Source organism: Hydractinia symbiolongicarpus, chromosome 7, assembly GCF_029227915.1.
Source record: "Hydractinia symbiolongicarpus strain clone_291-10 chromosome 7, HSymV2.1, whole genome shotgun sequence".
Lineage (NCBI taxonomy): Eukaryota > Metazoa > Cnidaria > Hydrozoa > Anthoathecata > Hydractiniidae > Hydractinia > Hydractinia symbiolongicarpus.
In genome coordinates, this window is record NC_079881.1 from 5409711 (window position 1) to 5432201 (window position 22491).

General features: G+C 32.9%; 2 protein-coding genes across 3 annotated transcripts; one reads left to right on the forward strand and one right to left on the reverse strand.

Moving 5' to 3' along the window:
- Positions 1–267: 267 nt before the first annotated feature.
- Positions 268–13977, reverse strand: LOC130649012 (uncharacterized). The gene is made up of 3 exons (XM_057455195.1): positions 13498–13977; positions 9850–10273; positions 268–4820 (listed from the first exon to the last, which is right to left on the reverse strand). Exons 2-3 carry the CDS (start codon positions 9902–9904, stop codon positions 1681–1683), a joined length of 3195 nt encoding a protein of 1064 aa, XP_057311178.1. The 5' UTR covers positions 9905–10273; positions 13498–13977; the 3' UTR covers positions 268–1680.
- Positions 13427–21587, forward strand: LOC130649013 (glycine receptor subunit alpha-2-like). Of its 2 annotated transcripts, none has more exons than XM_057455198.1 (8): positions 13427–13469; positions 15815–16033; positions 18854–18921; positions 19038–19249; positions 19574–19656; positions 20092–20223; positions 20651–20991; positions 21205–21587. In XM_057455198.1, exons 2-8 carry the CDS (start codon positions 15901–15903, stop codon positions 21436–21438), a joined length of 1203 nt encoding a protein of 400 aa, XP_057311181.1. In that variant the 5' UTR covers positions 13427–13469; positions 15815–15900; the 3' UTR covers positions 21439–21587. The 2 variants fall into 2 exon arrangements, with proteins under 2 accessions (XP_057311181.1, XP_057311180.1); XM_057455197.1 differs by lacking the exon at positions 13427–13469 and adding an exon at positions 15687–15710.
- Positions 21588–22491: the final 904 nt, after the last annotated feature.

Genomic DNA, 22491 nt, shown 5'->3' on the forward strand with positions numbered 1-22491 from the left:
TTGTGTAAGTTGTTCTGATCCAAAACCTAAGGGAAGTTGACTATATATTTTCTACTTTCACCGTAGATAAAAATCATACATTACTTATTAATTTATTTTCTTATAGTTTTTACTATCCCCCAGAATTAACGCCATTCAATAAACGAATTCTCTCTCTACCAGAATTAACGCCATTCAATAAACGAATTTTCTCAAACTTTCATAACTAGTCATAACGCGAAAATCAATGATTTTTAGTAATTATGCGCAGGAAAAGACATAATAATAGGAATAGATATAATATCAAAGAACAAACCTGAATCACCAAAAACACTTCATTAGAGTTTTTTCCTTGTTTTTCTCAATCTTCCTGAAGGCTTTTGATACAGGAATTAAAGTTGAGAGGCTATATTTTAGAAGTGCCACTATGACCGTGTTGGACTCGTCAGAGAAAATTTTAAAAATTTATCTATCAGAATGTAAAAAAAAAAAAATTCAATCACTTTCAATTAACATTAATTGTTTATCTGCAATCATTCAAGCCAATCGTTCTTAAAAAAGCTTCGGTATCCATTTCTTCTTTATTATATGCATTTCTTTTTGACAAAATTAATAACAACATTAGTGTGAGACATATATAAACTTCATCATATTCAAATGTTATGAATAGATTCACTGTTTAGCTAGTGTATTCGGCAGTTAAGTTATTGTTGCAAGTCAACTAACAAGAAAAGGTCCACTCTATCGAGATGTATGGATAAGAGAAAAAAAAAAAAAAAATTTTCGAAACTTTTTCATTTGTAGTTATTTTATTTCCTTAAAGGGGCTACGAACCGGTTAAAATGCTCACATTCCGTATATCCCGCGCACATATTAAAAACCTGGAAAACGCGTTTTGCGCAATGAACAGACCAGCGCACTTTGCTCGCGGGTTCAATATTCCTTTTCGAAAGGTATATTACAAAGAAATATTTCAGCAAGGCTCATTCTGGAGGAAAACATGTCCAAGGCTGGAGAAGATAGAAAGTTCAACTTTCGTGTCAGTCACTAAATTCCAAAACCAACAGCCGTTCCGTATCCCCTTTAACGTCAACGTAACGGTTTTACTGATAATACATACTTTTAAAAATACTAAATAGAATTATACTACACACTATTTTATAAACTACATACCAGAAAAGAATTAAATACTTTATCTGTGTTTTGCCATAAATGACAGAAGTTTTCGTAATATTGGCAGCAAGTTAATTTCGCGAATCAGATTTTTATTTTATTGTTTTCAAATTTTCTATCGCAATTTAATTTTAAAGGCTTTTGCTCAAGTTTCTTTCCCTTGAGTTATTTGAGAATGATGAACAATGCACACTGAACAAATGATTTTGTGGTTTTGTTGTACCATTGACGCAATTCTTCACTATATTTAAGTTAAAAGAGCGAATCTGCTGTCTTACAAGGCAAAATTTTTAATAAAGATAGTATTTTAAATAGTTAAGATACAAAGCAAGTATAAAAAGTATCACAATTATGGACAAAACACAATGAACCAGCATGACTAATTTTAAAATCAGCTGCCACATGTGATCATATTGGTTGTTTCTATATCAGAGTGTGAAATGTGAGAAAAAACTGCCTTTGTTTCATTAATTTTGTCTATGATTGTAGAGAGGAAAGAAACCTGCTATGTACATATGCTACAATTTGTTAGTTGAACTTCTTTCTCAAACATGATGTGATAATAGGAATGAGCTTCTTCACTATCGCTGATAGTAAAATAAGTACAATTACCAATGGAGGTGTCACAAGAATCACATCTCTCACCCACGCGCAAATAGGGTTGATTAATTTGAATCCTGCCAGATTTGTAAGATTATACATGTAATCCAGAGCCCAGATTAAATCGAAGACGTTGAAGAGCAGTAGAGCTGAAAGCGACCCGGTTTCCAAACGGTTTAATGATTTGTTGAAATAAGGCTGTTTATACCAATGATGCAACAGAAATAACAGAAGCATCGGAAATGTAAAAAACGTTTTTAAAACCGGGTTGACTATGCATACACATAGAACAGAGAGAATAAGTCGCCGGAATAAGACAATGACTTCCCAATTAATTGAATGAAGGTTAGTTTTCTTTTGTCGATATGGTCCCTGAAAAAGATCAATAAGTTTCTCTCTCTCTTTCCTTTCATTGCATGAATGATTTTCCATTGAGTCAGGAATGATTTGTGTCCCCGCCACGTAACAGTAGATTGTATATGGAGGAAATGCGAAGCAGATGAAGAATTGGTTATTCGTTATATTAGCCTCAGCCAGCATTTTTTCCGAGAGATAGGTTGATAACGGAAATGGGACAATCCAGATGGAAAAGAACACCATGATAAGATATTGCCACCATGAATAACAGACAACATCACCTTGTATGTACAAATGATGTGTGTCGTTTATAGTGACACAATTCATCATTCTTAAGCAGAATGCTGAAATTTCAGTGTAACCTAGCAAAGTAAGATGGATAAGCGATGATTTGATCTTCACTTGAAAGCCTGTGTGGCATTTGTGCAACTCTTTAACCTCTCTCTTTTTTGTTCTCCATGCTAAATAGATTTTTCTTGCGACAAAGGCAAAAACAAAAAGAACCATTGCTGCTGGAATTGTCGATGCCTTAATAAATTCCTTACCAAGTCTTGTGAGAACTTCACTCGGACACAATCTTGATAACGTTACTGAAATGATTTGGAAATTGAACGTAGAAGAAATGGCTTTTTTAACAATCGCCAGAAATGTTTTTTCTTGGTGATAGTTTTGGTCAATTCGCAACAAAATTTCAACTTGATAAAAGAAAAACAAAATAGTTTTCACTCCTGAAATATTCATTGCCATATTAACTTCTCTGAGACACATAGTGGTTTTGGAAGGTTCATGATCTATCACTGAAGAAATAGCAACAATATTATCTGCTTCTTCCTTATAATCAAAACTATTGCTTTCATCTTTATCAATCAATCGTTCCGTTAAATTGTCAAGATCATATGTCTTCTTTCTGGCATATGTAACATGTTTTAAGACATACAAGAACACCTTTTTGTAATAAAACAGTCCTCCCATATACAAGATGACGCAGAACAAATAGAGTAACCAAAACGTGTGTTTCTTGCAATCCCTTTTAAGAACACAACTTTCATCAAAGTAGTTCACTCGGTAATCAGTTTTACATGATCCACATAAAACACCTTGTCTATTCTTATTGCAAGTATTGTACGATACACACTTAACATTTTGTGGGGAGCAGCAATATGAATGGGGACAAGGTATAAACGATACTATGCTTTTATCCGGTGATGGGTAGCCAAAAAAATTACCACGACTGGTTATCCCATTGTTACAATTTCCTCCAGAGGGACACTGTTGACAAATATTAACATTTTTAGATATTGTGGATTTTCCTGGTATACGATTTCGGATTTGAAGCATTCCGGTATTTATCGAATAAGTGGTTGTCTTGCATCTAAGGCAACGAAGAGCTACAAGTCGTTTTAAATTACCATAGAGTACTGTTAACGCGTTATGATTTATCGGGCAGACATATGTAAAATTTTGCTCTTGAAATGCGATACTGTTAATGCACTTCATGTTACACGAGAATCCATCTGTCATTGACCAATCTCGTGACATCAACAAGATATTCATGCTGACTTTGCGAAGAATTGTAACAGTTGTTGAGTAAATTAAAGTACCAGAAACCGTTGGAAATGTTGGTTCACCTCGTAAAGTGACATTATAGAGAGTAAGCTGCGCATCAGTCCTCTTTCCGGTTTCACTGCTATAAATACTTCCACCTAACTTAATAGCTGAATTTAAAATAAATCTTGAATCTTTTATTAGTAAACCAGCTATACCATCCATAAAATAAACTGCTCCTCCATTTCTTGCTGAGTTATTAAAAAAAATGCATTGTGTAATTTCTCCTTGGCTTTTTTTAACCACCAGAGCACCTCCATTGAAGCCTTCATTATTTTGAAAATGCGAACGATCTACAGTTACTGAAAAAATATCACTAAGTGCTAACGCTGTGTGCTTGTGACCTTGAAAGTATGATAATATGACACCAACTTTCAAGCAGCCAGAGTTACGAATTGCATTTTGAAATTTGTGAGTGTTAATAAATCTGCTCGTGGATATACTGACTACTTGATCCCTTAAAAGTATCGCTTTGCATGCAAGGAGCACTTTTGTATTCTTGAAAACGCAATTTGATATATTACATTTTGCAATTTTTGAGGCTCTGATAACTGATGTACCATTTATGAAACTGTTAACAATAGTTAACTCTGTAGATATCAGATCCAATTTGGAGTTATTAAAGCTGCAGTTAGTAATCACCATGTTTAAGTAACTTTTTTTGGCCAGTTGTAGTTGCTGTACAAAACTAAATGAACTTTCAACAACGGAATTTTGTAGCTTAATAGTCATATCAGACTGGATATAAGCCAACGGAGCATTGTAAAACCGAATATTATCTACTTTTATGGTATATTTTTCCTTGCAATTAAAAATATACTGCTGTGACATAACATGATAATTAGGAATGATAATGGTAGGGCAAACTTTTCCAGTACTTTTTAGCGTTAAATTCCTATCAACTTGAAAGCTCGTATTAACTTCATATATAGAGGGATCATGTACATTGTTTCCACCGTCTATTTGAATGGTCAAATCTCCTGTCCCGGGAACTTCTGCGCTTCGAGTAATAGCATATACTAAGGATTTGCATGCTGAAATTGAATACCGTCCACATTTGTCTTCGTCCTTTCCGTTTTCCTTGGAAATGAATACGTTTGACAATTCTAAGAATAAAGAAAGATCAATAATGCATATAAAGCGTCTTAACTCTACTTTGTCGGTTACGGAGTTGAGGGAAGGGGTGCTGGCTTTAAGAACCAGGAAGACTAAGGTTTCTGATAGCTCGCTTTTACCATTTGAGAAGGCAAGAAGGCAAAAAATATATGCCAATTAGCGTTATTGTCAATCAAAATTCTGTAATTGTGGGTCGTTACGTTAAGAAGAGGTCAAACAGTATGCGCCCTGTGCAAAAGATATCCACTTACGCCCCTGGACCTTAATATTGAATGTTTTTCCGTCTTATTTTTTGCCGACAAATAAGCAATTTGTTGACGTTATTGGGTTCGCTTGACGTCAGTGACTTAATTATGATTAGTGAAGCCATTACATTGCACTTTTGAGAACAGATACCTCGGAAACGGGTGGAAATAATTGACGTTATCTCTTACGTGGGTAACTAGGGACAACCTAAATTGCGACCAACTCTCTAAAGATTTGTGAACGCACCTGGTTCAGAACAGACGGATTGATGACGTCATCAAAAAACCATTAAGCCATTTAATCTCAGTGTTTCAAGCTCCGCACTATAGAGCTAATAAATATTTTTTAAAAAAAATGTTTTTCCTTGTTTGTCATTGCTGACACCAGTACAAATTGTATACCCTGACATATTTTTTACTGTTTATCAAAACCACATAATCCTACACCTTTTTGTTATTAGCGTTTCAATACAAAATTCAAATGATGCATCTTTTTCATTGTTCTTCTGGCTAAGTAGATGTATCCACGAGTTTATCGACTAGTGTGGTGTTATTGACGTTAAACTGATGTAATAACATCAAGCTTTGTAAACGACAGAACAAATTTAAAAGAGATGACTTTGCTAAGGAGAATTTAAAAAAATATATTTCGCTTTACCAAACTCACAGACATGCGGATAGACAGAGAGTATTAGTATTTTAGATGTTAATGTTAGTGCCAAGTGTCCATTTGGCTTCCAGACATGTGCTTTTCAGACAAGTGTTTTCCACTTTATCTGTCACAGATCCCCGCATCCAGGAAATTATTACTTTACTAGCAATAATTTAAATCCTGTTGTAAAATCCACTTAGGCAGGAGAACAACGTACAAGGGAACTGTCACGTAAATTTTGATGAGCAAGGACCTATCAATAAACAATTATTTTTTTTGAACATTTTTTGACCAAGAAAATGTATAGGATTGTTTGCATTTGGCAAACTGTTAAAGGGATATTAAGGTTTAAAGGGTTTTGATGACTTCATCAACCCGTCTGTTCTGAAACAGGCGGGTAGACTTAGTTTTAGGAATTTGGTCCTACAAAAGCAGGAGATGACGTCCGTTATTTCCACCCGCTTCCAATTTATTTGGCCTCAAACAAAACGACTAGGCAGTTGCCAAATAAGACATATTTTTTCTCGGCTATATCAAAGGAAGATGACCACATCAACCTTTGCCTGTTACAGACACACAAATACACTAATTGTGTTATTATACAAGACTAGTGGAGTTTGCCGTTTACAGACGGGTAGACAGTTTTTGTATTATTATATACTAGTCGATAAAGCCCGTGAAAAAATCCACTTAGGCAGAACGACAATGAAAAAATAGTTTGTTTTAGAGTTTTTTTAAAAAAAAATTGGCAAAATTTAGTTTATTTGCTGCATGTAATAAGTGGAGGTTAAGACGTTGATCAAAATAATGTACAGGATCATATTTCTTCGACGAACGCCTGAGGAGATAAAAGGGATTAAAAATTTTGTTGACGTCAGCAAAGACCTGTAAAACACAAACATGGCTTCATTGTTGTCAATTTTAAAAAAAAAGTATGAACAATGAATTAAAACTTTTGAACAAAATAACAATAAAAACAATCATTTAATACAAAGAGTGTGTCTATCTGTGTGTCTGTAACAGGCGAATTATATTTTTTTTAATTTTCTTTAAAAGCGTCTATAATATATCTTCTATAAAAATGTTCCGTATTTTAATGACGTTTTGTTTACAATTGCAATTGTCTAGAAAAAATCATGTGATAAAATAAAGTCATTTCATTAGTTAAGAATTTAATTGCATGGTAATATAACTTTACCGTGACGAGTGCTTTGTTATAAATTATTGTGCAGGTCACAGGCAATTAACGTTGTTATTATTATTGTCTATTTTATTCAAAAGCTTTAATTCATTGTTCGTACTTTTTTATTGAAATTAACAACAACACTGTGATATAAATCATAAATAAATTTTAAAAAGATAATTAGTGGTTTATTCCACGGGTTTAAATAAATAGTTAAAATAACATAAGACTAGTCGTATAACCCGTGAAAAATCCAACTACAGTAGACGTTCGTTAATTCGAACACGTTAGGGACTAAATTATTTGTTCGAATTAACGAATGTTTGTATTATCAGAAGTTCAGAAAAAACAAGAAATTTAATAAACATTTAAAGGTTTTATGCTAATATAACTTTATTACAACTTTACTACAACTTTTTATAAAAATCTTTTAACGTTGTTTGCTTGGAGATGGGCAAGGCCTCCAAATTCCTTGTAAACTTCGTTTTATTGGAAATGTCAATTAAATCGATGAATTGAAAGAAATTTTGTCCACCATTGGTGCAATAAAAATGAATAAAAATGAAAAGGTTTTTTTAATTTTCCCATAAGATTTTATTTATCGATGCACTAAAGGTCGAATTATCGAGCATAATGTAGCCTTAAGACTAAAAAATTGTTCGAATTAGCGAAAAGACTTTATTAAACCAAACTCAAGGGGGCTTAGTAATTTGTTTGAAATAACGGAAAGTTCGAATTAAGTGGCATTCGAATTAACGAACGTCTATTGTACCATTAAAGTATAAAAATTAATGCTGAAAAAATCTAACAAAGTTAACAAAATAAATTGACTGGTTAGTGCTTCTTTAGTCGACTTAATTTGTTATAAATTTGTACTTAAAAGGAAAAAATAATTAAAAATTCATTGACTTTCTCTGTCGGCTGCCGTAGCTTTGTAAGGTATTCAACATCAACCGAATGGTCTAGAAATCTTCTTTAACCGAAACCAGGAAAGTGAATGCACGTTAAAATGTTACCATTACATTAGTAAAAATATAGCTATCTATCTCTCAACTAGACTCACCCCAGTTTTTGTGGTACTTCACCAGCTATTATTGGTACAAATTATACGCTTAAAAATTCTCATAGTAATAAAGCTAGCCAAGCTTCATCTCCAGCTTGGCAACATTCATCTAGCCGAAATTATCAACCTAATAATGTACCACCCCTTAGTAGGGCAGACTTTCAGAAGACCTTAGTTGCGGAAATCCCAGCAGGCCTTAGGAATAAGACATGACAATGATAACCAAGGATGTAATCATTCTTCTTCCGCTTTAATAACAACATCTAAACCAATTGTAGAAGGCTAGTTAATCGAGGAGCATAACAACAAAGGCGTCCTGGAGGGATTCAGCTGACACACTGTCAGATTTATTTCCAAAGCTTCATAATGACACTTCTGATGCTGGTAAGATTAATGCGAGTAATACTACATGAAGTAGCTGCAGATATGCCTGATGATCAAGAACTAGGCCGGGAGTATTCATAAAGCTCAGGGTAAGGGAATTTTAAAACAATATTTTGAAAATATGGAGTACATTTTGTTTAAATTATATAAAATTCCTTACAATTGTTTAGAATTACGTATGTCAAAAAACCTCGAAGTATTTTAGAAATAAAATCGTTTAGACTAAAAAGGTTTAAAAGAATTTATTTTTTCTGCTCAATAATTTTTATTAAAAGTGACATGTGCAATTAAAAAGATTGCTGACATGACTCTGAAAGTATAAAATGAGATGATTGATCGTAATCTAGCTATCAGATTCTGTTTAGATGATGTAATCTTCTTAGCATGCATAGTAGGATCAGGATGGAATATAAAAGAAGACAAAGAAACGTGTTTTTTACACATTTCACTCAAATGTACACAATTACGGTAAATTTTACCTTAAGGGACTTCAGGTGATGGCGGTAACAAGGTTTATGATCAATGAGGACAAAAACAACAAGTTAAATCATCTTAAATATTGGGCATTAAGATATAACTGAAAATGATAGAAAAAGTTTCCCACATATATTGGATATCCGCAATATATTCTATATAAGCACTCACCTTGCTTTTAACTCAAGTTTTCTAATAAAATAAACTTTTTAAACCAGCTATCTAGGAATCTTTTTCTTATTTTTGCATAGAAACATACAAGTTTATTGCATATGAAACCAGTTGAAACAACAGCAAATATTTTAAAACCTTTTTAGAGGTATTAATAACTTCTTCGCCAAATACAGCTTCTCGTGTTGTCTCTGTTCCCTCGTCAAAATAAACTTTCGATTTACTGATACTTATTACACTTAACAGACCGTACTAAATAAAAAAATATTTTTTAAAAAATAAAAAATAAAAAATAGTAGATTCTTCATAAAAAATTAATTATTCATAAATAGGTTGTCTCTAGACGTCTATGTGATGTAATTTCTTGCACACTAAACTTTTCATTGGTCTGTTTATTACACGCCATTCTTTAGAATGTGCAGGGATTTTTGAATCGTTTCGTAGCCCCTTTAACTGACGGACCCTCTTGATGATTAAATTTTAATTTCAATTTTATGTAATGGTACATGTGACATGGGAACACCGCTGGTAAATGGTTAACAGAGATGAAACAAGACAAGGGATTTGTCTAATATCAGTATATTTAATGTCAAGATATATTCCAGCTCGAAATAGCTGCAAAGACAGTATTCTGTTTCAGCTTGCCAAAAACGATTGTTGTTTTTTTAAAGAAACATTATATACATGGTTGTAAATTAGGCACATAACACGAGCTAGAAATATTAAGACAAACTGTTACGTACTATTTGAAGAAAACACAACCCATATCTATTTGTAGTTTTAAAACCCCGGACTGCAAGAACAAAAAAGAACCATCTAATTATGTATAAGATAATTTTGAACTTACCAGTTTTCTTGAAGTTAAGAGAAATTGTCAAGAATACGATAATGTTGTTGTACATATTAGAAATAATATCGGCGTGTATCTGATGAAAATTCGTCTGATAAATTCATATATTTTACTTTCACAATTTTTTTAATGACAACAAAATCCAGTTATAACACTTTAATTACGTTTCACTTTCTATATATTAATGATATAAAAAGCGCTTTCATACACTGAATTTCAGCTTAGTGAATTTCAGCCTGTGGTTAATTAACTTAAAATTTAACAATGCTAATTTACAGACAATGGTACATATTGTTTAAACACGAACCAATAGAGGTTAGATGCAGCGTCAGCATTAAAATATTGTAAATCCGTCATTTCAACCATCTCTTGTTATGTACTACGCGTGTCTTGAATAGGTTCTGAGAGGATTGTTTCAGTTCTGAAAGAACAAAAAATTGGCGAAAGATGCGCACATGACATGAAGTGAAAACGAAACCCAAGCTTTATATAAGCTATTTAGACCGAATATGACATTAAAATATGCCTAAGTATGTATCATTTAAAAAAAATGCGTAGTTTTTTATTAACATTCTTGCACATAATGAGCAAGCACAGTTTATCACCTTGGGAAGAGATAATTTGGCGTGGATTTAAGTTCCCAGTTAGGTGAATTAGTTTTATTTTCAGGAGTTAAACTTTATGCAAAATGGCATAACACACATTTCTTTTAAGAATAATACTTTTTAGTTTGAGCCTCATGATTCCTAAAAGATGGAAATTTTATATGTAATTATTAAAAATTTGTCGAAAAAATCAACTAATACTATTCAAAAGCCTGTTAATTCAATCCATTTTTCATTCTTGAAGGTAAATTTTGTTTTGTATGTGGCATGGATGTAGTATGGACTTAATTTAGCGTATTTTAGGAAACATCCACCAATCTTACCAGATTTTTGCTACACCAAATTTTCTCCTCATCAGCTACACCATTCAGACAAGGTCTGGCGAAACTGGCGGTTAATTTTTTTACGGTAACAATGTCAAATTAAACTCGTGCTTGAAGATTATAAGATTATTCCACTTTCGAAATTCTTATTGTTATACACCATAAATTTTTTCACGTGGTAAACTTTGTAGTAGATTTTTTTAGCATTTTTAAGTGATATAAAACGAATTTTAGTATTTCTTTATGATTTTTATAGCATATAATAGCTTTATTATATGAAAAACATTAAAATTATTAATAATTATACATAGTTGATGTTTTGGATAATGAAAATATAATAATAACAAAAAGTCTTGTCATGTATGATAAAGGTGACTAATTATAAAAATGTCATCCCTTCAAAAAAGTTTTGGTGTCAAGCTGAGTTGTGGAATATTTACTTTCTTAACCTGGCTTTTTAGTTCCTTACAGAGTTTGCATAGAATACCAATACAATTTTTCGCATGTTGTACTCCAAAATATTGCGGGCTTGTAACTTGGTTATGTTAGCTATCTTGCAACTGGGATCAGCAAGCTAATCGTTAATTCCTTTTTAATACCTACTTAAAGAGTAGCATCATGCATAAATAACTTCAAACTGTATGTTATTAGCTACTCACTCACATGCCAGAAACACTGTACATTTGTAAAGACGTTCTCCGAAACCTTATTGAGTGTTTACATTGTATGCTGTCATGTAATAAGCTACGCACATAGTTCTGTTTGCATGAGAGCATCCCGCACACAGCAACGATGCTTTTGCAATGCAGGCCTAGATGTAAAAAAAACATTGTTTAGATTGCAGATGCAGTATTTTTTTAAAATACATGCATAACTTGATTTGTTATTTTTAAGAGTCAAGTTCCATTGTTTGATGTCGTCATGTAATAAGATCATATGAAATTTTCTTCATATTAAAAGCCCTGTTTTTAAAAGAATTGTATAGAATACTTAAATTAACACAGTGAAAGGACATTATTATCACTAAATAGGCAAGGCTGGTCCGTGTCTTATTGTCAGACATTGCAACTGCAACTTTAAGGCAAATGGGTGAAGTAGTAGTCAAATATGATCTTTCGTGAAAAACTCTTCTGGCCTCACCACACTGTTCAGTTTCCTGCTGTAAAGGTTCAGCTTATAATACACGCCTGGTTATTCAGTATGCCAAGGACTTAAAAGGATTCAGATTGAACCTTATGCATGAAAATGATATGTTCTGTCTCACACATTTTGGGTGCACGTTATTCTCTGAGGCATAAGTAAGATATTGACATGACACCGACAAGTGTTTTTATAAAGTCATAAAATCAACCCCAGTAGGTATTCTTTATTTTGCTACTAATTGGAAATTTATTATAAATTGACAGCACTCATTGATTATCCTAATTAACATCGCCATAAGCCATGTTAAACCCAATCTATTGCTAATACTCGATTATTTTGGCTGGCTACCATTTTGTATCGCCGTTCGCTTAATCACTTTCAAGTATTTTCCGCCAGTTATTCTCTCCAAAAGTCTCACTTGATGCTTGCTTTTTTCTAAGAGCATTGGGTAACGCCATACTTATAATACAAGGTTCTTTCAATAATTACTTTCAACAAGTTGCACTTGAAGTTTTTGGTTATTTCTTGGGCGTACTTTTTATCCCTTCACTTTTTATCATAACTATGTTTTATTTTATTATCAGCACTAAAACCACATACAGCACTTGCTTTCGGTCGCATTGCACAAATTACTTCGTTAACTCTCAAATTAAGGTTAAAATACTCCATTCAAGCGTCACTGACAGAATTTACTACCAGAAAGTTTGAGTGGAGATAACAAATGGCTTTTCCCACTTTGCAAGTCTTCTAAAAATGCAACACGCGAAACAGAATGAGAAAACAGTGGGCCTCACTTTATTATTTAAAACAGTTCATTCAGTTATAAAATTATTTTTTAAGAACGTTTGATTATTAGTGACTTAACCCGGCGTTTCGACGTCGATTCCCTCGGCTAGTCTATATTATAATGCTGGCTGTTCTGTTTGTGCGTCCAAGATGGTAGCTGATAATGGCGACAGAAGACTTCTTTCTTCCTCACTGATGAATCAACTATTAGAATATTAAGATCACATAAAAGTACAAAGAATACAAGTTTCGAGTCGAGTCTCGAAATTTTTGAATTGACATTCCAATATTTAGTTTATGAAAAAAAGAATTGGTGCGACACTTAAAGTAAACATTAAAGCCAGCCAGCCTTATATCTACCATAAAAATGAATGCTAATGAAGGTCATTTTTTTTGGTGCTGACCTTCGAAAACAAGTATTTTTGAGACACAAAGTTTAAATTATAGATATTTTCTTATAACAGAGACACAGCATTGTATTCACTGGTATTAAAGTAAAATATATAAGTACTCTGTCCTGTATTGTGTTATTATTAAAACGGTTTAAAAAGTCGCCTGCAGTAATTTTAAAATAGATATATGTTGCATAAATACACCAATTAAAATAGTTTGCAGGATACTTCCTTTTCTATTTATAAACAAAAAAAGGAAAGCTTATATTTTATTGTCAGTGTGCATTTCACGAGTAACCATGACAATGTGTGACTCACTTCTTCATCTCTCTATTTTATCTCACGGCTCCAAGATTATAAAAGCATAAGTATACTTATTTGTTATTAATTACTTACTCCATTTGTTGTTTCTGTTGAAGCTGATTCTGATGGTGCTGTTATTGTTATTGTTATTGTTATTGCAGTTGTTGTTGTTATTGTTGTCGATGTTATTGTTGTTGTTATTGTTGCTGTTGTTGTTGTTGTTGTTGTTGTTGTTGTTGTTGTTTTCTCATTGTTTTTTACTTATTTACGTTACCTTTACTATCAGTTTCATGTTATGAGCTTTTTCAGCATTTGTAACCACTTAAGCATTAGTTGAAATACTTCAGAACTCGTCAAAATTCTTTAGTGTTTACACGAGTTGTATTGCAGATAAATTAGCAGTAGTAATTACATTGTAAAGAGTGAAATTAAAAATTAATTTTAATTAGTAGTTTATAAAAGCGAACATATCGCACTATTATTTAAAAATTAGGAATATGATAGCATCAGCTTCCCTCTACACTTCATGCAATTATTAGCTCATAAAGCAGTCTCTCTAATTAACGTGCACTTCAAAATCGGGACATCTGATTAACAGCCAGATTTTGTTTCAGTAGCTGAATCTTGCTCACCGCCTTATATGAAATTTTCTACAACCGCACAAGGAGTTAGTGGCTACTCCAATTTACACGCACATTTTTACAATTTTTTTCTCTCTATTTTTAGCGGGCACCTGACGAAAGTGAAGTAATTACTCTTTATATTTTCTTCTGTAGAGAAATAACGAACAAGAAACAGTGCGGTTCATTTTTACTATATTGTCGTTGCTAATTTAAAATTTAATCAGTTGATAAGATAGCTCTATTCGCGTTGTTACAGCTTTCTTTCGCAAGCTGTTTTATTTGCGATCGTTATAACTAACTTTAAAATAACAAACTTTCGCGAGTCAAAAAGTTTGAGAAATCAAGGGAGATAGCTTTTGCGAATGGACCCGTATATATTCTTTTTGCGAATGATCATTTCAAATTTTTAAGATTCAAATTTTTTAAATTTGGGTGTTGTTTTGTGTTTTGGAATAACGTGTAGAGTTACCATAAAATGTCACATCAATAATAAAACAACACATCATTTTGAATTGCTTTAAAGATTTGGTTACAATTATTATGCGAATCCTGCAACAATAAGTTTTTTTATTCCCTACAGGAAATTCGAAATAAATAGAACTTCGCAAGAATTCACTTTCCAATATCATTTGGGGGAATACACTTTTGCAGTTAAACCTATTAAAAAAATTTTGGCGGGGCTTATCTTTTTCGATTTAGGGCAAAAATCGCAATATTTTAAATTAAATTTTGTGAAAGTAAAAAAGCCGCAAAAAATGCAAAAGAGAACTTCATTAACATTCATTCGTTTAGGATAATAAATACCGTTTTGAATTTTTATACTTAAGTTAAATATGTTTATATATTAAAAAGTAAATGTAAACAAATAAATATTTCGTTTAACGTTAGCGCTCCATGCCGAGTGCAAATATGTTAGCCTTTATACAGTTGCTCTATTCTCATTGTTATTTTCGATACCATTGCGCAGCGTTTTGTGCAGTCTTTCTAACAAAACGAGAATATATAAGGCGGTTGTCAGCGAAATGCACCACAGACCAATAAAAAACATAGACCGTTAATTGTAAATCCTAGTGTCTTGCGGCAGCAGTCTTTTTTATGAAGAATTGAAGTTATAGACGATACTGACACAGTGAAAAAGTAAGGCTGAGAATAAATATAAAAAAATCTTGGCATAATGTAAGCAAAACAACAATCAGTGTGATTAATGCATTCATATATTTGTTTTCACCTATTGTGTCAGAAAAATAAATTGTTTGTATCAGGTTGACTATCATCCAGTGTGTCTAATGTACATATGTATTCATATAACTGGTGATTTTAATGAACGTTTGCATCAGGTTGTATGTCAGTGTAAATAATGTATTTATATATACATTCATATACCAGTTCAATGAAATAAACGTTCGTATCAGGTTCTGACTAATGCATTTACATATGCATGTATATACGGAAATTTCAACACTGTTTTTTCGTGCAGTTACTGTAAGTCTTTTCATCAAACTCTATTTACCTGAATTAAATAAAACAAGTTCCAATTGACGTATTTGCAAACTTTAATAATAATCTTGCGAGGGTGTGACAATAGGAAATTATTAGACAATGCAATGTTTAATATATTGCTAATTGTCTATGTAATTATATGCGAAAGAGGACATAGTAGTTTTCTTAGTCGCGTTAGCAAACGTATGGTTGTTTGTTTGTGATTGTAAAGATTAGGTTAGACTGTGGTAAATTTAGTGAATATCTATTTACCTTAAATAAAGTTTCTAGAATTTTATTATTCTTAGAATATTGCTGAATAGCTTGGTTCTTCACCGCCGTGCTTAATTGTAGCTACTTACTCGTCTACGTTAAATTCATCAAAGCCAAACAAATGCATTTATTGTTAACTGCGATATGTTTTTCCTTTGGTTTGATCCAACATTCAGTAGCCCAGAACTTTCACGTAATCGATACGAAGATAGCAGCTGGAACATATGACAAAAGAATTCGTCCCAGACTTCACGGTAGGTGTTTTTATATCTTTTGATGAATTAATGTGTTATTTCATTTAATAAATAGGCTAATATAGCAGCAAGGAGTAATTAGAAAATGTAAATAAGAAAATTTTTTGGCATCAACGAAAGTATCTTAAAGCTACAAATAAAAAAATGCGATGTAGTTTTAACGATTTTGCTTTATCGTGAATACAAGCTTGGAGGAAAGAATATATATTCTTTCCTCCAAGATACAAGTTTTAAGGCTAAGGCTAAAATACACGCTAAGTTTAAACGGACCGTTCAGGTGTAAAATAAAAAACTTACAAGATTAGTTGCAGGTACTATACCTGTCATTTTGTTAATTTCAATAGAAAAAAAACTTAGCAAAAGTTGAATATGTCTAACTTTTAAAAAAACTTATAAAACCAAAAAAAGTTTTACATCTTTGCTGTTTACACGGTAAGTTTTTTTATCCTACATTTAAACGGTATGTTAACCCTATTCGGTCCGGGGGGGGGGCGGATTCCGCCCCCCCTGACGGTTTTTTTTTAATAACTCCTGATTGCTTTGTTATATGGCTATGATACTTACTAAGTTTCAACATTTATCTATTAGACACCTGCATGCTAATTTTTTAGGTCCAATACCTTTCAGAGGCTTTGATATTGGCCATTACTCGAAACTACCCCTAAAAATCTCTATGAAATCCTTATAATGGGAAAAAATATAATAACTCCTGTTAGGATTATTCTTAGGACTTGAAAGTTGCAACACAATTTTGTTTCATCAAGAAGAATCATTTTGAATAATTTGAACACGTGACTAATCCGATTTCCCGATTTTGTTGGATTTTACCCGAAAATCGGGAAAAAACGGATTTTCGGGCAATTTTTGGCAATTTTTTATCCAATCCATTTAAAAACCGGAAGATATGTTAAATAACTTTTATTTAGCTTTCAGAAACTTCAAACAGAATGTAAAAATTCGCTCTAGAACAAAAGTAATTATATTTTAAGCAGATAGTGGCATTTTTAACAATTTTCAAGCTTTTGATGACGTCACAGAAAATGTGCTGACGCAAGCAAATTTTTCTTGGCGCCATTTTGTTCCTTTTATGACGTACTATAAGTGTGCCAAGTTTGATTCAATTTGAACAACCGTATGAAAAGTTATTGAGGGGGGGGCGGAATCCGCCCCCCCCCCCCCCCGGTCATAGTATGTTTGAAAAACCCCGGACCGAATAGGGTTAAACTTACCGTGTATTTTAGCCTTAATAATTTTTAACGAAAATTATCATTTTTGTGATTCTTCTTTTCTTTAAATTTTGATGGTATATTCATTCACAAGGTGCCAAAGAGGTAATGGTTTGCTAAGGTTTTAAGAAACTCTTTATCCAGTTGCCGTTTACTCCTTCGTTATGTAGGGTTGAAAACTCAAGTTACTGGTTTTCTTTTGGTTCGTCTCTGTGAAGAAATAGTGTTCCACATAAACTACTGCCAGAAGAGGGAATGGAAAGGTTATTAAATAACTACAGTATACGTGTAGTTGCACTGATAATCTAATAACATAGCAATTTCAACATAATTTGTTGGTGATTGAAATGGAAAAAAATTTAATTAGGATATCTATAATTTTCCTTCCAATAAGCATCTAGCTACCTCTTTTCCAGGTCCTAAATCGTTCTTTTCTCATCAACAATGTGTGAAAAGATCTTGACATTCCAAATTTATTATAACTTCATTATAATAAGGCCTTGTGCCCACTTAAATGTTATATATTTTATTTACGTCTTTTCATCTCAGAAACAATTAAATTTGATTCTTGTAGAATTTCATAAATTTCGTAAATGTTTTAATGAGTTCAATAACAACAAAAAACCCCCGGAAAAAACAGTGTTGGAAAACTGCATCATAGCCGCAAGAATTCATATCCTTAATTCATTCAAGCGTGTAATGACACAAAAACACACATTCAGATTAAATGCTAAGGTGATTCAATTTACTTTGATCGAAGTATCTCGACTTCGTAATAGTTGTCCGTAGTTCCTAAACCGCTACAATCAAAAAGTAACAAAATTGAGATTCCATGTGAGTAAATTTCGCGGGAATAAATGGCGCCAACATCTTTTGTTTAATCTTTTTAATAGGTAAGCTATCGCAATACGAAATAGTTTTATTTCATGCTCCAGTACGAAATGTGCAATAGCCTAAATTAACTTCACTGTTTAACAGTGTTAAAAAGACCTGTTAACGTTTAAAGAACTGTTAATTTTATTTATATCTTCAGACTTTCGAAGCTTATGGCTTCAATAAAAGCTCTGTTCTTTTGAGGTTTCAAATTTTTTGCTGTTTTATTTAGAAGAGAATTGGGAAGCTTTGAAAAACACCTAATTAAAACGCAACACGTTTTATGCATTGCGTAAAATTTGCGTGAACACTTATTGTTTTTTATCTCTATAAGATTTCATTATGCCAACTCTTGCATGACATTTGGTAACCATTTTGTAAATTCTTTTATTGACATAAGAAGTACTGTTGTCACTAACATATTGGTTACCAATTGTGCCGACGTTTGTTGCTATGACACTTGCGCTTTCTGAACATCAGTAGGGTCTGTATTTTTCAGGTGGTAAACAAAATGTTTATAACTAATACAAAATAAATGCAGCAGAGCAGACATTTTGTGCCAGGTAGCATAAAAATTTATCTTACCTTGCCGCAGTTGTACTTTACTTATCCTAACGGAGCAGACTTAATGGCACGTTTAAATATGCTGCGGGCTTTAGATAAATTCCTATTATCCAGCATCAAAATATTACAATTTTTTATGAAGTTTTCTTGTTTTCAGAGGACACAGTTCGCGTTACAACACAAATTTACCTATTGTATCTTGGTCCAGTGAACGAAAAAACTTTTGTAAGTATTCTAGTGATTTTAATTAAACAAAAGAAATGGCCAAAATTTTTCCAGGACGATGTGGAAACCAATCTTTTCCTGTATTCTGTAGTTACTTTAAATGGTGTATATTTTAGACGTACGAGATGGGATATTATCATCGTTCATGGTGGAATGATCCTAGATTAGAATTTAACACCTCAATTGGAAGCATCACTTACACAAAACCACCAGCTGATTTCATCTGGATTCCTGATGGTGCTGTAACTAACGCGAAGAAGATTGAACGCTTCGACACTTCTGTGCGTACCGTAATAAGTCCCAATGGAGATGTTTATGTTTCCCAAAGGTAGCTATCAAAAAGCTGTTTATACTATTTATACTCACAGTAAGAGCTTTTTGCACTGTCAGCATATTTTATTAGCATCGTCCTGCATTCTGTGATACACTGAACAACACATTTCCTGCAGATTTTTACGTCCGGAATATTCTTTACTTTCCATAAATATAGACATTTATGTAAAGTAAAGAAGTTGCATTTAATTTGCTGACAACTCCCTAATAATCGCCTTGCGTTTACCTTAGCTAAGATATCTAGATTCTACTCGGCGAAAGTGTAAAGTCGCGAGATTTTCTTGTTTACATTTCACATGTAATATTTGTTCTGTCATAGGATGAAAGCAATTTGTTCATGCCCAATGGATCTTAAAGAATTCCCCATGGATACGCAAAAATGTCCTTTCAGGATGGAAAGCTGTAAGTATCCAGAGACACATTTTGACAAACATTCAGAAGAAGTCTAGCTACCTATGCTCTTCTTACAACCCTCTCATCTTATAACACAGTTGTTGTGTTCGTGAAAAAGTCGTGAGTCACAGTACTGGCATAATTAGTTGTAAAGTATTTCTGAGTAAGCCTCAACGAAGAACGAGATAGCTGTTTTTCTTGCTCTTTTCATTTTCATCTTGAAATATATCTCGTTATAACATTTCATGTTTATCATTTCATATGCGTCCGATGATATGTTGCCTTTGCATATATATGCAAATCGCGTTATACCATTTTTAAGCAAATACTCTTTTTTTTAAACAACAAACACCATATGAGAGCATACATTGTCTCTTGCTTGAAGCTCTGTGTATGAAGTATATCTGCATAGATTATATCAATGGGGATATTTTTTAATTTCAGTCAGTTACAAGTCAAAAGATATGGAACTTTTATGGCATGAAACTCCAATTATCAAAGAAAACGCTGATCTTGAAGGATATGTGCTTGAAAATATCGAATTTACAAGTTCTTTGAAAAGTTACTTTATAAATAGTAAGTATCCTCATCTCGATATTTTGTTTCCTGTGTTGTTGGTAGTAAAAATTCAGAGAATTGCTTGTTTTATTACGGTATGTTATATTTGATTTAATTTGATTTTTTTTGATATACCAGTGTTGAATGAAAAGTTAAAAAATTAAATAATGGACATTTCCCAGCCGTCACATAGCGTTGAAAGACGCTCTTCCTGATGCTCTTTTGCGCATGAATTAAGCGCTCAACTTAATTGCGTCTTTTAAACTGCTTATCAAAGAACAGTATTAGACAATACCTTCTTTTGGCCAACATAGAATTGGCAAGATATCATTTTTATGAAATATGTTTTATGCAGCTTCAATTATATCAATAAGCACCACGATCTTAGTTCTTTGGAGCTTTAAAATTTAAGTTGATATGCAAGAAATTGTTTATTTCTATTTAGATGTTACAGAGAATTACAACAATTTACTGCTAACATTTGTCGTGCACAGAACGTTCGCGTTTTATTTTTATCGTATGTACGCTCCCACTGTTGTGCTGATGGTGTTCAACTTTGGTTCCTTCTGGATCCCACCATCTGCTGTTCCAGCTCGTGTAGCACTCATTGTCACTACTTTATTGATCAATGTTGTCATACTGCAAAGTGTTACGGAGCAGATTGTGAAAGTTGAATATGTAACAGCTATGCAGTTGTTTTTGTTGATCAACATTTTGTTTGTGTTGCTTGCTGTTGTGGAGTATTTAGTTGTACTGGCTTTAGAGATAAGAAAAACTCAAACTCAGGTAATATGCATACACATGTTCATGAGCGTTTTATTTTTTGAAAGAATTGTATTTTTTCGGAAAAAGAGAGCAGCAACGCTACTGTTGACAAAAGTAATCATATCTCGATACATTTAAGATCGTCCACTTGTATTCCTACTCATACTTGAGTTAATGTCATTGAAAAAGAATTAACGTTATTGCTAACTAAGATTCAACTTGATTATATTTTAGCAAAAATCAACAGAGGAGGAGAGCAAAAAATCAGGCATTGTAAACAAAACATTCAAGCCAAATGTCGAAAACGGAAACACAATAAATGTACAACCAATCCAAGAAAAAAAAATTCCGAAAAATTTGGAATCAGGACGCTTCAATGCACAAAATATTGATCGTTGGTCTCGATTAATCCATCCACTGCTTTACTGCGTATTTTGTGCAGTATATTTTGGCTATTACAAAAGATAAACAAGACAATTTGAGTATTACGAGGGCTGAGGTTCCCAGAATAAAAACAATGACTTTTTATTTGTCGCAAGCCAATTTTATACCTGTAGTTAATTAATAGTGTTTCATTTTCTGTCACCGTTATTGGTATGAATATTTTTTACTGGAAACAGTGCTTCAGTAAATGTCCCACAAAGCTATGTAGCTTACGTAGGTCACGCAAGCATTAAAAATTGCACAACCAGATAACCATTATTATTATTATTATTGAAATTACTTACCCAGGATAGCCTCTTCAGTTCCTATTGGTACTACTATCAACGAGGGTCCTTCAAAAAGGGTTCCTAGCGCATTTAAAGCTCCTAATTAAGCTACGAAAGTCGTGCAAGCACAGCAATCGCTCAACTAGACAACCCCCCAAGATATCAATCCTATTCTCATGCTGAACGCTACGCAGAAAGGATAGATTCACACTTTTATAGTCTCTGGCATGACTCGGCCGGGGTTAGAACCCAAGACATCCCACCCTGGAAGCGAACTCTCTATCACAAGGCTATCAGTCGGTTGAGGGCCTTGATCATAAAAAGACAATGTCATGGTTCATTCTTAAGCTAAAAGCGTTTGCCTTTAGCTTAAGAATGAACTTTTGCTGCAAAGTTGAGTGTGTACTGTATGTAGGCCAACCTATAGAATCTCGGGATGAGAAGACACATGTTAGTAATGAAAAGAGAGTGACAATAAACAAATAAATGATTGAATTTTCGTTTCGTTTCTTTTTCTTATTCAGCAGAAAACCTTTCGGGAAAAACGGTGTATTAAAACAATTCTATTGCATTTTGCAGCCGCGATGAGTAAAAGTATTTTTTTTGACAGATGTAGCTACACACGACTTTAGATTTTAACAAGTATAAAAATACTCAGTGGTATCATTATTATTCACACCGCTTTGTTTTGGATTATATGTCATGAAAGTTGATGTAGATTATGTCTGTCACATGATAGCAAATTATACCAAAATAAATATAATTTGATATTATGTAGAATAGTTTATCTGTTTGTGCTTGAACCAGCAAC

Excerpts from the sequence above, each read along its gene's own strand:
- LOC130649013 (XM_057455198.1), top strand. The coding sequence starts at position 15,901 with ATGCATTTATTGTTAACTGCGATATGTTTTTCCTTTGGTTTGATCCAA. Across the intron at positions 16,034-18,853 it reads AATTCGTCCCAGACTTCACG|AGGACACAGTTCGCGTTACA; the intron begins GTAGGTGTTTTT and ends TCTTGTTTTCAG. Across the intron at positions 18,922-19,037 it reads CAGTGAACGAAAAAACTTTT|ACGTACGAGATGGGATATTA; the intron begins GTAAGTATTCTA and ends TGTATATTTTAG.
- LOC130649012 (XM_057455195.1), bottom strand. The coding sequence starts at position 9,904 with ATGTACAACAACATTATCGTATTCTTGACAATTTCTCTTAACTTCAAG. Across the intron at positions 4,821-9,849 it reads TCTTAACTTCAAGAAAACTG|AATTGTCAAACGTATTCATT; the intron begins GTAAGTTCAAAA and ends CTTTATTCTTAG.